The 17,373-nt window shown below is 50.8% G+C and overlaps 1 protein-coding gene across 1 annotated transcript in view; it reads right to left on the bottom strand.

The window, feature by feature from the left end:
• Positions 1–17,373, bottom strand: part of MSI2 (musashi RNA-binding protein 2) — a gene marked incomplete at both ends in the record, with an annotated part of 124,951 nt that overhangs the window by 33,660 nt on the left and 73,918 nt on the right. Inside the window, 2 exons of the mRNA XM_009079237.1 lie at positions 3,172–3,286; positions 7,675–7,757. Coding sequence (XP_009077485.1) covers positions 3,172–3,286; positions 7,675–7,757 — 198 coding nt within the window. The remainder of the gene's footprint in view (positions 1–3,171; positions 3,287–7,674; positions 7,758–17,373) is intronic.

Here is a 17,373-nt window from a genome sequence, read left to right as displayed (position 1 = left end):
CCTGTGAGACCTTCCAAAGCCTGTTCCCATCAGATATCCCAGGGGTGTGAGCTTTGGGGACAGAGAGCTCCCATCTCTGGAGGGGCCTGCAAGGTAAAAAGTGCCCAATGTTGACATGAAACACCACTGAGTGCTGCAGGGCCCCAGCGCAGGGCAAGCAGTGCAGGGTCACATCCAGGGTCAAGTGTCATCGCCAGGACCACCACCCTGATGGCTGTGGTGCCCCAGACACAGAGAGTGGCTTCAGATGGGAGTGGAGACAGAGACCACATCCTCTTAATGTTGCTCCTCTGCAGCTCTCTCCTTTCCTCTCTTCTCTCCAAGTGTTCAGGCACAGCTGGAACGGAGGGCAGAAAGCTGTGGGGCAGCGCAGTGACAACCACACGTGCTGGGTGATGTGGCTCCTGGTCTGCACACCAGCACCAGCTGGCAGTGGTGAGGCTCCAGGCACAGCATGAGCTTCTTGGTCCCTGACCCGCTCCCACTCAGCCACAGACGTGCAGGGAGGACACAGTGCCTGGACAAGCACCCATGGGGCTGTGGAGCAGCTCTCCCTGCCGCGTGGGCTGCCAGGGAGAGCGAGATCACTGGAACCAAACCCACTCTGGCTGCTCGTTATGCAGAGTGGCTCATCAATGCTCCTGCTCTCCCTGAGCCCATGCGTGTCCCACCAGGAGCCCGAGCCCCAGACAGCCCAGCAGCAGCCCAGGCAGAAGGCTCAGCCTGCCTGCACTCCCCGAGTCAAAAAATCCTTTCAGAAGAACACTTTAATTTTGTTCCAATCAACCAAATCATCACAGCAGCGGCTGCCTGCGCACCTTTAGACCCTGGCTGCTGCAGGCTCCTCGGGGAGGCTGTGATTAATGAAAAAGACCAACTTCCTTAATAGCTTTGGAGGGAGTCGCTCCCCACTCCTTCCTTTGGGTTGTCTCGTGCCTTCGTTCCCCTGATTCCCTCCTCTGCCCATGAACAGCAGCTGGAGAAGGTGACCTTGAGCAAGGGCTTCTGGAAACAGGTACAAAAATCCTTGCAGAGCAGCACCAGTTGCTCTGGTTCAGTCTAGCTGGGCATGGAACAGGAGGAATGGAGCAGGCTGGGCCTCCTGGGACCCCAGGGAACACTTGGCAGACGCTGCCTCTGGCGCGATGGAACTCTGTGCCTCGGCGTTCGATGGGTTAATCACACTCTCCCCGTGGAGATGGGCCCTGCAGCCCTGCAAACTGGGGATTCCTGATGGCCATCCAGGCAGCTCTGCTCTCCTCTGCCCTTGTTCAGCACTTCATTATTTGACATGGTGCCACTGGAGCAAGCAGGAACTTGGAAAATGAAAAAACAGGGAGAGTGGATAACAAAGCATTTGGCCTCCAACATGGATCAACCATTAATGCTCAACAAGTCACCCTGATCTGAAACTCAAGGAGAGGATGGCCGAGACCAGGCAGAGCAGCCCCAGTCAGGGTGACCTGGCCCCACCAGTCCAGCAGATGGGGGATTGCCAACAGGTGCCACATCTCTTCTCTGCGTAGATCCACGGGCTGAGGGCTCCTTCCCTTCTCACAGCCTGAAACCATCACTGCCCAGAGAGGCAGCCCCAGAGGGAATGCCTAACGCTGCACCCGAGGGCTGAATTCTCCCTTCAGGATGTTGGGGTGGATCCTGCTCCATTCACCCCATGTCGGGTTGTGAGAAGGGCTAAGGCCACGGAGTGGGCACAGGAGAGAGGGTGATGCTGTGGATTTTCTTGGCTTCCCAGAGTGACCTGTGCTCTCTCCTCCTGCAGCCTGCAGGACTGGCCAGCACGGCAGGACACACCACCCCCACCACCCCAACCCCAGGCAGCACAGAGAGAACTAGCAGGAATCAAGCACGCCTGCTCGAGCACACTGGGAACACACAGGTAACGAAATCACGGCCTGACTAGAGCAAGATAAATATTTTAAGCATAAAATGCAATTTCCAGACACTATGGGGAAGGGTGGTGGTGCAGCGTGGGGACAGCAAAACAGATGATCAGCTGAAATAACCCAATTACACAACCCAGAAATGGATCGCTCCAGCCACATGAACAGAAGTACTATTAATTCAGAGATAAAGCAAACATGGCAGGAAGTTTTTCCTATCAAATCAAGCGGTGCCTGGAGTCAGACAGCTCAGCACATCAGCCTGGTCCTCACAGGAGCAGAGTCCTCTGCCCTGGGCTCCTCCAGCAGCTCAGCCACCCCCAGACCTGCCTGGCAGAACTCAGGACAGCCCAGCACCAGCTTCCAAGGCTGAGTTTGGGCTCAGTTTCTGCGATCATCTGGCTCATCCTCCCAGGATAGGAAAGTCAAAGCATCACAGAGAGGCTACACACCAGGGACAGCAGCCTGGGAAAGGCTCATTGCTGCCAGGGGACACCTCCAGCTGCCCCTGCCTCAGTCCCACACCTTCTATGGACACAGCAGGTGGCAACCCAGGGAAATTCCAGGGATCCCAAGGGAGCAGAAAGTGTAAAAATATCTGGGGGTTTACAAAAAACATTGTGAATGGATAAGCAGCATTTTGGCTGAGGACAGAGTACCCAGAGGTTGTCACGTTCTAGAGAAAGAAGAACTATCTAGGCAGAAACAAATGAGATCCAATTATACCTAAATAGACCTCGTGCACAAATAGAGTTTTGCCATTAAATATCATTTATCCCATTTAATTAGTATTTTCTGGACACAATACTCAGGACTAAAACACCATTCCATCTCCCTGAAACTCGCAATTATGGCTGCGACCTGTCCTGCAGCACATCTCCCACTTCCTCCATCCAAGCCATTTAAGAACCAGCAAGATTTTCAATTATCTACGCTGAACTGTCAAAGCTACCTTTAAAAGAAGGGGAATAATGTGTGACTCAATCCCTCTGAAAAAGGGGAGAGATCATTTTTAGTCAGAACGAACACACCGCATCTTTCATCATTCTATTTTTTGCGAGGAAGAGTAAAACAGGCTATTTAAAACAGCCATTTAAATGCAAATTTTTATATTCCAGGCGGGGGGGAGTTAATCATTTACCACAGACAGGATTATTTTCCCCACTCCACCCCTGCCAAAGTTTCAGCCTGGCACCCACACGGGCGCAGGGATTTGCTCAGCCCCAGGGCTCAGGAATCAGGGAGACAACACGGCGGCTCCAGCACTTACCCAACATTCCCATCCCTAGCATAAAAGCGTCCATGGGATACGGCAATCCACGTGCCCTTCCTCTCGTCCCTGGTGGAAACATCACTTCTTTAGGTTGTGCTTTCTTACATTCTACCTATTGAGCAGAAACATGTACAAATGAGATGCAAATGAATTCCATGTAAATGTCAAATGCAGAACTGATCTACTTGGAGGGGGGGAGGTTTATTTTTAGCTCTGCCTCCACACACCTCCTCCCCCTCAAAGGTGAACTGCCAGAACAGCGTAACCAGATTTAAAAGAGCAAACGTGTACGTCTCTTTAACCACCCACTGCAACCCCCCAGCGACGCCAGAAGTGCTGATTTAGGGAGTTCTGTGTTCCCAGAGGGAAGCAGTGGGAGAGGGATGAATGGAGGGAGAGCTCCAGCCCAGCTCCACTGCAACCCAGAACGACTCCCAGGGATCGTTACAAAAAGCTCCTTTTAAAAGAGGAATAAAGAATCGATATTTCTACCCAGCAGAAAATTTCTGTAAACCCTATTAATACAGGATCTGCATTCTTTTCACTTCCAGTTACTCCCTCTGCCTTTGGAAGCTGCTTCGTGGCACCTGACCCACCCAGTGAGTTTCCACCACTGCCCTGAGATATGGCAATCCAGCCCTGCAGGCAGCGTGCTGTCCAGGCCAGCCAGGATGCTCAGCCACCCTCTTCTGGGCCAGGAAAAAGGAGAAATAAAATTTGTGTCAGGGCTCAGCTCCACACCGCATCGCCCCCAGGAGCTGCCCCATGAGGGTCTTTGTCCATAAATCTGGACCTCGCTCAAACTTTCAGTTCAGCATTTCTGGGTATCTTAATAATTTCCAGATTTTTTCCACCTCCCTGTACGAGGATGTGCTGCACTTTCAGCAGCTCAACAAAGAAAGGTTTAACTCTAAGGCTAAAAAAAAAGCAGGGAAACTAAAATTCACTATTTTTGTTTAGTCTAGTTTGGAGAATTAACCTTACACTGGGGTACTCCTGGGTCAAGCGGAGCAGTCGCAGCCCAGGAGGGCTGAGCTGGGGAGTGAAAAGCCTCTTGTACCCAGCACAACAAACCAGGCTGTCAGCTCAGCCCGGGATGTCTCACAAACCCCTGGCGAACAGCTTTCCAGGGAAACCAGGGCTGCTTTGAGGAAAGCAGAGTGTGCAAGATCCACAATGCACAAACCCCCATTGAAACACCCACAGACAAGGAGACCTTGTTGTGTCAGCAACGTGTGATTCAGAGTTTGCTGGGGTTCCATCACCTTGGGGACGCTGTGCCACTCACACCACGGCTAACTGCAGCAGCCAGGAGCAGAGAGGGTAGGAGCTGATCTAAAAAATGCATTAGATCATGGGTTTGATGATCTATCAGATCCCTGATCAAGGGCTGGGAGCTGGGTGATCTGAACACAGATCCTGTGCACTGGCAGAGGATGCCCAGAGCAGCTGTGGCTGCTCCATCGGTCATTGTGGTGTGGACGCGAAGCAACCTGGGCGGGTGGGAGGTGTCCCTGCCCATGGCAGGAGTGGGATGAGATGACGTTTAAGGTCCCTTCCAACCCAAACCATTCTGTGACTGACAAAGGTGTGGTGGGGTCAACAGGATTGCATCTCCTCAGACAGTAACAGGAGAAGTTGGCAGCTACAGGTGGGCAAAGGAATCTGCCAGAGTTTCTTGGAATTCAACAGTTCAGTCTGTCCCCAGATACACCCCCAACCCAAAGGCACTTGGTGTGTACCAGACATGCCTGAAACATCACCACTCAGCCAAGGCTGCCAGTCCTGGGAGAAGCCTGAGAAGTGTGGATACATCAAAAAATCCCACTACAAAAAAAACCCACAAACCTACAAAATCCCACCCTGAGAGGAAGGAAGAGCCACAGGTGCTGAGCAGTGTCACAACCTGTTCTAGAGCAGCACAAAGCTTCTGTGAGCTGCTCCAGCCCAGCCTCCAGGACTGGCTCATCCCCAGGGCATGTCCCACTGTGCCTGTGACATGAACAACTCCCCCACAGTGGGATCTAAGGGAGAACACTCCACCACATTTGTTTTCCAGCTACTTTTGTGCCCCCTTAGAAAACCAGGTGTCTCTTTGCAAAGCTGCCTGCTCCTGTCAAAGGAACAATAATCCAGGGACAGCTTGTTTGGGTTTGACTGTCCCCCCCCAATGTTTGGAGCATCTTTGACCTCCCACATAAATTCCAAGTTTCGTTTATTAAATACCTCCCTGGCATTTTCTTTTCACTTTCCCACTGCTCGTTTAATATTACATTTGACATTCTAAGCTTTATGGATGGCAACAGAAGCAGAATGGATGGGCTAAAAATAGCCTGTCAGGGAGACAGGAGCTGGAAATAGGCTGGGAGCAGCCACCCTGTGCTGCCCTTTGCTTGCCCCTGTGGTTTGGGAAACGACAGCGTTCAGGAGAGGAGGCAAAGAGAGCTCAGGGTACTCACAGAGCCATGGGTGCCCCAGCTAAGCAGTGTGGGGATGGACACAGGGATGTGGAGTGGGATGGGGATGAGGATGGGGTGCCCCAGTCCCAGCCCATGGAGGGGCTGCAAGAGCCTGTGCCCTGTCCCTCAGGGCTGGAGGGGATGTGATCCAGGTACCCCCTGGCCACCCCTGGCTCCTGCCCCAGCTTGCTATCACACTCCTGCACGAGCTCTCCTGCCCCCGTGTGGGTTTGGCAATTCATCTGCAGACACATCAGCACGGTGATGAGTCAGTCCCAAGACAGGATCATGTCTCATCCCCTCCTCGTGGGCTGCTCTCAGAATCAGTGCTGCAGAAGTGCTGAGAACGCGCAGAGTGTGGTGGCACCTGCAGCGTGAGCTGAGCGGGCACAGGAGTGGGAAGGAGATCAACAAACACCAACTGCCTACACTGATTCTTTTGCCCTGTGATGTTCCTCAAGTGCTCTTGCCCTGTCCCACCCTCCACGTTCCCCGGGATGCTGTCACCTCCCCTGGGAAGCCAACAGCTCCACCCCATTCCTTCCCTCCCAGGGCATGCCAACAGCAGGTGAGACTTGCCCAGTGCCTGAGTGCAGATCCAGGGATGAGGTGTGAAATGCTGTGCCCTGCCCTGCTACTGGCACCAGGACACACCAGCACCACACCAGGGCAATCCTGAGCTCAGCTCCAGAGAAAACTTGTTCTAGGGAACAGCCAAACCTACGGAGCATGACGTGACACATGCCCACCTGCCGTGGGCTGGAAAACCCTGGAGCTCTTCCCTCCCACCTGCCAATCCCTAAATTCACATCCCAAGTGTTTCTAAATTGTTGCTGGGTCTGTCATCTGGGGGTGGTTGGGGTTTGCTCTTTTTCTTTGCTGCTTTAAGGCAGATTAATCAGCATTTAGTAACCACACGGAGGGGAAGGAGCCTCCCCCAGTCCCACAGGCAGCTCAGGTGAGGTATCATGGGGCAGACAGGAGACTCAGAGCAGACGGAGGGAGATGCTCCCACAGGGCAGAGGCAAAGGGCATGGAACCCACCTGAGGTGGAGCAAGAGGCTTCCCACAGGGCCAGGGGCACTGCCCCAGCCCTGCCCCACCATCCCACCCCACGGCTGGCCAAGGCGACCCTCACTTTTATTTCTGATGCATATTGCAGGGAGGAACAATATGAGGAATATTATTTCAGTGCCCTGGGAAAAATTAGCAAGTCAAATATTGAATCAGGCCTCCAGCATATGCCAAGGAGATTGCTTTGATCTTATCCACACTAAAAGCTCTATTATTGAATTTAAAGTCTGTGAACACATATCAGACCAATATACAATGCATATCTGAATACACATTTGAGAAGCAAAGGATGTTTTGACAAAGGGAAAAAGAATATTTTAGCCGAAAATATCAAAGTTACTGCAGCAATTGAAATACAAATGCCCCTTTTCATCTGACTCCAGTGGCTTTACTGACAGGGCAACCCACAACCTGGGACCTCCTGTCACTGAGAGGGAACTTCACCCGGGTCTGGCTCCCGGGTCGGGGCTGGGTGGAAAGCGACTGCGGCTCCAGGCAGAGAGCCACGACTTCCCGGGACACGGTCCAGCAGCAGCAGCCACGTCAGAGCAGGATCTGACTGGGAGCTTGGCCAGAACAGCACTTCTGGGAGCACACGGGCTGCAACAACCACCCCAGGGTGCCTCCCCCCGCAACCCCCTAATGCCACTGCTGGGCAGCTGCCACGGCTCCGCAGAGCAGGGCAGGAGGAGGAGGAGGAGAAGGACTTCTCCAGCACTGCTCGACAAGCTGAGAAGGTTGACTCACACCATCCTCAGCCCTTTGGCTTCCCACACTGAAACTTCCTCTGGAGAGGCTGTTGAGCCGGTGCTCATGGGGACAGACACAAATCCTGCTGGGGGGAGGCAGGAGCTCAGCACCCTGTTCCCACCACCCCTCCAGCACCCCAGTGACCACACAGAGGGGCACAGCACAGGCCTGGGAGAGCTCAGTGCCACCAACACGCTGCAGAGCACCACCAACTTACCATTTTATTATTGATTTCGTGGAAGTGAATTTCACAGACTTTTTCCACCACGTCTTCGTTTTCAAAAGTTACGAAGCCAAATCCTGTTTAACAAAGATACAAAAAGGGGAGGGGAAAAGGAAAACATTAGTTAAGTTTAAGAATGTCATGTTGATAAAGCTTTACTTAGCCATTGGGACTCTGGAAAACTTCCACAACAGGCACATGTGATTACACCTGCTGCCTATGGAGCTGTTCCTGAGCTTATTGCAGACTAATGGAGGGAAGAAGCATTGTCTCGGGGAAAATTAATACGGTTCTGTTCCAGCTCTTCCATAGGATTTAATGGAGAATTAAAACCTCCTTATGGATTTTTTGATCCATCCTGCAGAATTTAATGGATAGTTACACCCCAGTTACATGACGGCTCAGAAGCTACACTAAGGCTGTATTTTCTTTTACACCTTATAGGTTTTTAAGAGCAATCTCTACAAAACCCAATTATATTTCTATGGAACTATATTGATTTCATCTCTTGTTTAATTCCACGGGACTTCTCCATTAGAGCTGACTCATTACACGACCCAAAAACCATAAAAATCTGGGAAGACAGAAGATGATTCCTCATTTACCCCTGGCAAGGGAGAAACCCCCCAATGCTTCCCCAACCCACGGCAGCACTCTGTGTTCCCGGTGCTCCGAGCACACACGGCTCAGTCCCAGCGTCGCGTCCCGGCACAGCTCCATCCCGCGGGTCAGCCCGGCTCCGGAGGTGGTTATTTGTCCCTTTCTTCCTGAATGACTTCCTCTAATACCTCATCAGGACATCCTGAGGCCTCCAGGAACCCATTACATTTAAGTCCTCTGATCTAATCGTTCCTCTCTTCTCTGCTGCTGCTTCAAAGGGCGGCGGATTTGCAGCGGTGAGGCCGTTTGATGCCTGCTGCTGCCTGCAGCTCTACACTGCCTGCCCTGCTGGGGCTGCACTCGAGGAACCTGGCAGCCCACCACGCCACACACTGCCCTGCTCCCTGCACTTTCCTTGGGAAAAACACCGAGCCGAGGGACAAACCCCAACCTCATGTGCTGTGGTACCGGGGAAGGCTTGATGAGTCAACACCAGCGCCAATTAAGCTAATGAAATCTCAAGAATGTAATAACAGGATGAACTCCATTCCCCAAACTGCACTGAGAACTGCTGGACTCAACACTGGTGAAACACCACGGGGTGTCTTTACGGCACCAGGCTGAGCCACGCGTGTCCCAGCAGGGACAACCCCAGCGCAGCCTTTGCCCCTGACTGGGCGAGATCCAACCGCTCCCATATGGCTCGTTTGGCAATGCACAGCATGGGTAGCAATGGGGAATGCTCCCATCCCACTTCAGATCCTCTTATGCAGGGAAAACCCACCAGGAATGGTTTCCAGCTCCTCTCCAAGGTGCACACACCATCTGACAGCACACCAGGCTTGCGGCACAGCTTTGCTCTGCTTTGCACTGCTCAGGCAGCAGCTTGAATTTTTCTACATAACTCAAGTCTTTCATTTGCCTTCTAAATTACTCCATTTAAATCTACCTTAAACAGACCTGTAGTTAAAGCTGAGAAGTTTGTGGTTAAGGGCCTGAAATCTGGCATCCCAGGAATCCCAGCAGTGCCCAGAGCTGGGGGGTGGCCAGGCCAGGGCTACAAGTCATTAACCGTTTGAGGCACAGCCACATCTTCATCATTAGCAACTCAACAGTGAGTGCTGCAGTTGAGGATTTCTCTTTCAACTTGTGTCAGGTTGCCCAAAGAATCATAGAATTGTCAAGGCTGGAAGAGACTCTAAGATCATCAAGTTCAATCTGTGGCTGCTCCATCCCTGGGAGTATTCCAGGCCAGGTTGGATGGGGCTTGGAGCAACCTGGGCTGGTGGAAGGTGTCCCTGCCCATGGCAGGGGTGGAATGAGATGAGCTTTAAGGTTCCTTCCAACCCAAACCATTCAGTGATTCTGTGATTCCTTTTTGCTTTCCTTTTCGATATCAGATTCTAACTTTTAATAACTGCACCCACACAACGATCGCTCTGCACACTTGTCTCATTAGTTCCCATAATGAATCCACACTCATTTTTAAATTACCAAAACTCAGAAAACCTTCCTGGACTAAACAGACAATTACTTCTTCTGAGAGGTACTAAGAGTCAACAAAAAAAATGGTCCTCAGGAAGTGTATGAGAAAGATTAACCCAAAACAAAAGCTGCTGTTGAACACGGTGACAGAAATAGGATTCCGGTTGTCAAGGAGCACACGTTTGAAAATGAAATTATACTGCATCCTTCTGAATGAAGCTATTATTGGAAGCTAACAAGCTCTATTTAAGAGATAAGCATTTAACAGAGTCAAACGGTTGGTTTTTATTCAAATGAATAAAACTGAATATTCATTTGAATAATCTTTTCTGTAAAAGAAAAGACAAAGAAGAGGGGAAAAAAATAAAGTAAGAGGCAAAGAGATGCCCCCAAACGAGAGGCTCTGAGCCAGGCACCAGCACTAAAGGAAGCTGAGACATGTATCCATGACCTTCAGGTGGAAAACCCTCCTCTGGATCTGCTGGGAAAAAGGAGTCCATGCACTGATGGTGCAGGACACATCCTCCAACACACCTTTGTGACGCCAAAAGAAAAATTCAGGAAGTATTTCTTCATGGAAAGGGGTGCCAGGCATTGGAATGGGATGCCCATGGCAGTAGTGGAGTCACCATCCCTGGAGGGGTTCAAAGAACGACTGGACACGACACGTTAGCGCTCTGGTCTAGCTGACCGGGGGGTGATGGGTCACAGGTTGGGCTTAATGAGCTCAGAGGTCTTTTCCAACCTCAGATATTCCCTGAAAAGCTTCCTTTGATCCTGAGCGTTGTTCAGCCCCAGAGCTGCCCAGGCCTGGGGTCAGGCAGCTCCACACAACTCCCAGAGCTCAGCTCAGCACGTTCTGCCACAGCAGTGCAGAAATAAGAGAAACACTGTTCAGAGAAAGTGACCGAAACCATAAAGAGATTAAAACACTGGAAAGGGATAGGCAGAGGCCATAAATACTATTAAGGAGCCAGAGTGAAGTTACCAAATGTCAGTGCTCCCGTGCTCTGTATTTTGGCTTTTTTCACACTCAAACCAACTATATTTCACGCTTTTATCATCACTTGAGAGGTTTTACGTCAAACTCGGTAAAATATAGCCGAGATGACGACACCATTGCCATGAAATACACCTCCCTTCCCTTGCTGGCAGCACAGCTGCCACAGCCCCAGGTCCGTCTGCGCAGGGATGTGTGTCACAGCACAGTCTGCACACAGCCAGGACGTCACTGTCAGCACAGTCACACGAAAGCAGCTTACCCCACCAAAGGGCTCGCTCCCTCCAGCCTGTGCATGCATCCAAATGAGGAAAACAAGGTGATTGCATCCTGCTCCAGAAGGTTAAACCCAGGCTAATGCTGGGTGAACCCTGGAGGGCTCTGCTGGCAGAGCAGGACTCTGCCACGGCGGGTGCCAATCTCCCAGCAGTCAGGGCAGTGCCAGGGGGGTCTGCACCCCCAGCACAGCACACAGCCTGGCACCTGAGCCAGCACACCTTCACAGGCAGCAGGCACAGCACCATCTGCAGCACAGGCACTGCTGCACCATGAGGGCTCCTCAGCCACGGGGAGGATGCTCTGGTGGATGGAGGCGCTGGAAACGGAGCTGGAGGAGCCTCTTGCAGCTCCCAGGCTGTCTGTGGATGGTGGGGAATGGGTCACAATCTCATCTGCTGCGCTCATCCACCAGAGCTGTGCCTGTGCCCTCAGTGAGGCTGCTGGGACAGCCTCGTCCTGCCCTGAGAGCAGCCAGAGCTCCAGAGAGCTCCTGAGAGGGCTCTGGGAAGCAGGGATGGCTCTTTTGTCCTGCACAGCAATCCCAAAGGCAGGAGAGAAGAGCGAGGCAGAGATTTACACAATCCACATCACACAGATGCTCCCAAGCACCGTCCTGCTCACAACTCCCACTGGAGCCACCTGAGGCCAGATGGGAATATCCAGCCTGACACCCACTGCAGTGCTCAGCATTGTAACGAGGCAGCATTAGTTCAGGCTGTGTCCCCTCTGTGTCAGGGCTCTGTCCCTGCTCAGTGCCTCTGCTCCACTCCCCCCACTTCAGTTCCTTAAGCTCTCGAACAGAGAGAGGTCCAGTCCTGCTGTGGCATTATTTATGCACCTGCTTTCTTGTTTACACCCACAGTTTTGGCAGCTGGTCCTGTGAACGGTAATAAAATGCCTTTCAAAAAGCACAAAAAATTAAAACTGAAGAAATGTGACCAGACAAGCCAGGCATAATAACATTAAAGCCCGTGTCAATTAATTTTTCCTCTTCTTGATAAACGAGCCCCATTCCATCCATTAATAATGAGGGAAGAAACAAGAAAAGTTGACACTAGTTTAATTTATTTTCTCAACTTGCCTGGTCATATTTCTCCCTGTTGCAAAGCTTTCCGGTGCTGCTGGGAATTGCAAGTGGCTCCCACACAGTCGATGCATAGATTGGTGTGAATCAATACCGTTCTACTTTATTCACACATCCCTTGTAATCAGAGGGGGAAAAGTTCCTTAGTAAGCTCCCAGCCTGCCAGGCTGCCTTATGAAAATAATCACAGCAACGTTAAAGCTGCAGGGGGTGGAGAGGGGGACGTGGGACCAAGATCAGTGTCACTGAATCTTGTCTTTACGGACAACAGAACGAACCGAGCAGAGGCGATCGGACGTATTAATTACCCAGCGAGCCACGGATGCTTCTAACTTCTGTCTGTGAAGGTACTACAAGTCATTACCTCCCGAGCCTGGGAAGGGGGACCTGGGGGTTTAATCCTGCCTCAGGGAACAGCCAATCCTTTGTCAGCACCAGAACCCAACAGACGGGACTCGAAAACTCAGCCCCTACTTTGTCACCTCCTTAGGCTGTGTCTTTGGAGAAGTGGCTCAAATATTCCCTGTGGTCTGCATCCCACATCTCTTCCCCCCCACTTCCTAGTCCCTCCCTCAGAGTTTTCATCTGAAGTATTGCAACTCAGCTTGTTAGAGCCAAAAACTGTCTAGGACAAAAGCTGTCAGCTCTAACCTGTTATTTCCTGTTATTCCAAACACACGGAAGGAGAGGTTTCAGTTTCCAAAGAAGTAATTCTCTCCAGGCTCACAGAACACAGCCCACACGTCAGATTTTACCTCCTAACCTCCAAGGAAGGGTTTGTTGGGAAGAGCAATGAGCACACCTGAAGGAACTACCTGAAAGCAGCACCTGCTCCAAGGAGAGCAAGATCTCACCTCATCCTTGTGACAGCCTGGCTGGGAGAGGGATGCCCAAGGAGATAGAAGGAGAAGGTTAACACCTCTGGCTTACGATGGAAAATATCATCCTGATTGAACTGAGGGGCAGCATGTGCTGCTGTGAGTGGCACTCACCAAGACACAATCTGCAGCACATCCACGGGGGCTGGGTACAGAACACAGTCAGGCTCTCCTGGCAGACACAGGCAGCTATTTAAAGGGTCAATTTATTCTCCATGACATGAGAGTAAATTCTCAAAATTAAATCAGCAGACAACTGCCTCGGACCAAGCCCCTGCGAGGCGCAGTGTTTCCATCCCAGCGCGGCAGGGGAGCGGAGCGCCGGGGTCAGGGCACAGCTGGATAAAGGGCACCAGCAGGACACTCCTTCGCTTTTCCTCGGCAAAGCTGCAAGGCTCAGGCTCCTGGCTCCATCCTCCCACGGCTGCATGGCATTTGCAAGGGGGGAATGGCTCAGGAACAGAGACAGGCAGCTGGGATGAGCGGGCACGGCGCCCAAACGGGCCAAAACCCACCCAAACTGCCTCCAGTGAGGGATTTCCCCTGGTGGGAGGATGGAGAGACACGGACTCATCCCCCTCTCCAATGACCCATCCTGACCTAAGGTCTCCAGGGTCAGGGCTGTGGGTCCTGGCAGTGCCAGGAGCAGCCCAGGGGCCCAGGGAATCCCACGGTGCGTCACAGACCGCGCTCGTGTCAGAGGTACCTGAACTCCCGGTAATAAATTTTTCGTAACAACAAATCTTCATTAAAATTTTATTCTATTAGTGTTCTGAAATCAAACCAAAGCGCTGAGTACATAATGACTGAGTGGCACACTACGCAGAGCTCACTAAATGCCAGTTTTATCATATTGTTAATTAACAGAAACCATTAATGCATTCACAGATCATTTAGAAGCATTAGCGGTGACCTAAGAAAAATTGCAGGTACGTGTGATCCTCTTACATCTGCATTTTTTCCATCTGAATTTTCTTCACAGGACAACCCGAAGTTTGGTCCTGACTCAGGTTCTCTCCGTTGGGGACATTGTGGCTCAATTTGTCAGCAGCTCAGGAATTAGAGCACTGGGCTGAGACATGGGATACTGCAGACAAAGTTATCTCAGGCAGCATGTGCTGTTTCCTCCAGCTCCACAGCCCTTCTGGGAGCACACCCACCCTGTCCTCACAGCCTTTCCCTGCGGGTCAGGATTTCCCACCTCCACAATGAGTTGGGGGTAAAGAAATGCTGGGAATGCTGCAGGGTGGAAAAAGTGTGGCACAATCCAACAGGTTTCTTTTGGCTATCAAAGCAGAAAACCCAAAAAAAGGCTCCCCCAGAGCTCCTCAAGATGCACTGCAGCAGCACTGCCTGCCTGTCCTGCCATCTTTATCTGTTTGCCTACAGGCGTCAAATCCTCTCTGCCTGTCAATTCTTCCACAGTTTATTACCAAATTTCTAAAATATTACATTTTTTATTATATCCAAATTCGCTTTATTGCATTTGACAATACAGATAATCACATACCATATGCTCTAATGTTTCGAACCCAATGCGTGTTGACAGCAGTTTTTATTCATGATGCATAATTCCACCCAGGGCTGACAAAGGCGACGTGGCACCCAGCCTGGTGTCAGCCTTCTGGGGAGGGGGGACCCTTTTTTCCATTTCCTTTTCTTCCTTTCAACAACAGATTTGCAAAATGGGGAGCAAAGATGCTCTGCTTTCAGGAGAAATAGGAAATTGGCTGAAAAGATGGGTTTTATCACAGAGATGTCTTCAAAACATTAATAACGGGTGGGGGTTGGTTGTAATTTTCTGCATTGGAAACTTGCTGCTAATGGGGCGAGGGAAGCGTGACGGCTCACTGGGAGGGAGCAGAGCCCAATTTCTTCCCAATATCCAATCTAAACCTATTCCCTGTCAGCTTAAAGCCATTTCTCCTTGTTCTACCAATGGAGCAAAGCTCTGCAGCCTTTGCCTGAACCTCACTGACACTAGAATGATGAGAAATTAAACAGGCATTCTAGAGCAGGGTCAGCCACTCCCATCACTTGTCCTGCCCTTCCTTGAACCAACAATACTCACAAAACTAGGAGCTGGAAGCAGAGCTGGCATGACATCCTGGAGCAGCCCCTTGCCCTCTCCCTGCCCATCTCCATCGCTGCTCTGAGCAGCCGAGCCCAAGGGCCACAGCCCAAGTGGACCCTCAGCTCCCTGTCCAGCTGCTGGGAGAGGAAAACCCAAGCAAACCCATATCCCAACCACCGTATTCAAGCAAGAGATTCAACACCTTGAGGGATGGCCACGCTGCACAGACCAAACAGGATGCTATGTCTAAATTAAGCCGTAATGACCTGCTCCGAGCTCTTTATTAGCCAGGTAATGATCATTTAAGAGGAGGTTACTATCTTGAGCCAAGGGCACCTAATACCATTACTGAACTTGTTAAAACCTGCCAAGCAAGTCATTATTTCTAACATTATTTCTTTTTCTCCTAGCACAGCTTTCTGCCTCTCCTCGTAAATCCCAGGATGACATTTCAAGGCATCCCTGGAAGTGTTCCAGGCCAGGTTGGATGGGGCTTGGAGCAACCTGGGCTAGTGGGGGGTGTCCCTGCCCATGGCAGGGGCTTGGAGCAAGATGATCTTTAAGATCCCTTCCAACTCAAACTACTCTGTGATTCTATGATGACAAGACATTGAGATGTTTTCCTACTTGCTTGTCCTGCTTCCCAGAAAACCAACACTTAATCCCTCCCACCTCCCTTGCTCCTCTCCAGCAGAGACTCATATAAGGAAGAGAAAAAAAGGGGGGAAAAAACTAGGAAGCCCAAAGCACACATGCAGCTGCTCTATGACTTTGTGAGAAGCTCCACTGGGTGCTGGCACCTCCGATCTGCTCACTGAGCCATCGCCACTGCCGAGGCACTGGACCTGCCAAGGATCCACCCCCAGCCCAGCGATGGGGGGAGGATCCAGTCCTGCATCCAGGCCACCCTGGCTGGGAAGGAGCAGAGACAGCTGAGTTCCACAGGATCCCAGCGTGGACAATATTATGAATGACACCAGCAAGCTGCCAGCTCAGGAACTCATTACTGTCAAGGTAGAGCGTGGCTGGCTGCCAGGCCCCAGCCCTCCGCTCGCTATGCCAGAACATCCACACACAATTTAATTGCATTATAATTTCAAAAGTGCTTTTCAAACTGGAAAAAGGCATTCACTGATTAACCAGCGAAGAGCAAAATTGTTTATGAAATTGAATACAAAAAGCTACAGAAATGTAATTGGGTTGTTCTAGCACCTAATTTTCAAGCCATTTTCCCACTTATTTAATCACGAGATACAAAAGGAACTAGTGAATTGACTTCATACTAATTAGATTACTCCCCGCGATACTCCGAGCCTATATTCCAACTGGTTGATAGTGCTGCTTTAAATGGTACAAAAAATGGAGCAACAGCTTGTCTGGAGCCATAACACATTTGTTTCCCATCAACCTCTTCTACTGGAGGGCCATAAAATCCGGGCAGAATTCTCCCTAACCTGCCATCACCACTCACCCAGAAATCACTAACTTTCCCAGAAAGGAATGAGAATCGTTTGCCAAATGATCCTGGCTGCTCCCAGGTGCTAGCCTGGGGCTTCCCATCACACTGACCACCACCCAGCACCCACAGCTGAAACCAGCAGTGTGCTAAAATGTCATGGATGATGGAGGGAGTTGGCCATCCCCAGGGATAGACACAGGTTCCCTGAGCAGGGAAGAGCAGGTGAAGGGGGGTCTGGGTCCCACTGGTGGGTACAGGAAAACCAGCAGAGCTCTGGTCTGGCCAATGAGGAGAACATCCCTGCTAAAACCATCAGTGAATTGCTGTGACTACCTAAGCTGTTTTAAAAATGCAGTGCAAGGTCACCTCTTGATAAAAAAATGTTAGTCCCTAAGCCAGCAGCAAACCGAGGGAGCTGCAGAAACTACTTAATTCTGAATCAAGTCCCTAAATTAACAGGAACATTTCACCATGCCTTTGGTTTACTCAAGCCTGGTATTTGAAGACCCATCTACGCCTGCTCCTTCGCAGCAGAAGTTTCTTTAACGCTGCCCAGGACCCACACTGCACCTGATACAATCTGCTCACAGCTTTTCCACTAATTTTAAATGTTATTAGGTGCAACATAATTGATTATATAATCAAATGTAGAATGTACATTATCAAGATATTGTAGCACTTCACAGGCCATTTAATCAGCATATCTGGGGCTGTGCCAAAATGAATTAGCCTGCATTAAATTTCAAGTACATATTATTGGTGGTATTTGTCTCCACGTTTACGCAGGCGCTCGCTCTTATAAAAGAAACCTGAAATCCTTCAATTATAGAAACA

The sequence above is a fragment of the Acanthisitta chloris genome, unplaced genomic scaffold, assembly GCF_000695815.1.
Source record: "Acanthisitta chloris isolate BGI_N310 unplaced genomic scaffold, ASM69581v1 scaffold5867, whole genome shotgun sequence".
In the NCBI taxonomy this organism is placed as follows: Eukaryota; Metazoa; Chordata; class Aves; order Passeriformes; family Acanthisittidae; genus Acanthisitta; species Acanthisitta chloris.
Note: the sequence above shows the minus strand (reverse complement) of the source record. Positions and strands in the feature narration are given on the sequence as shown.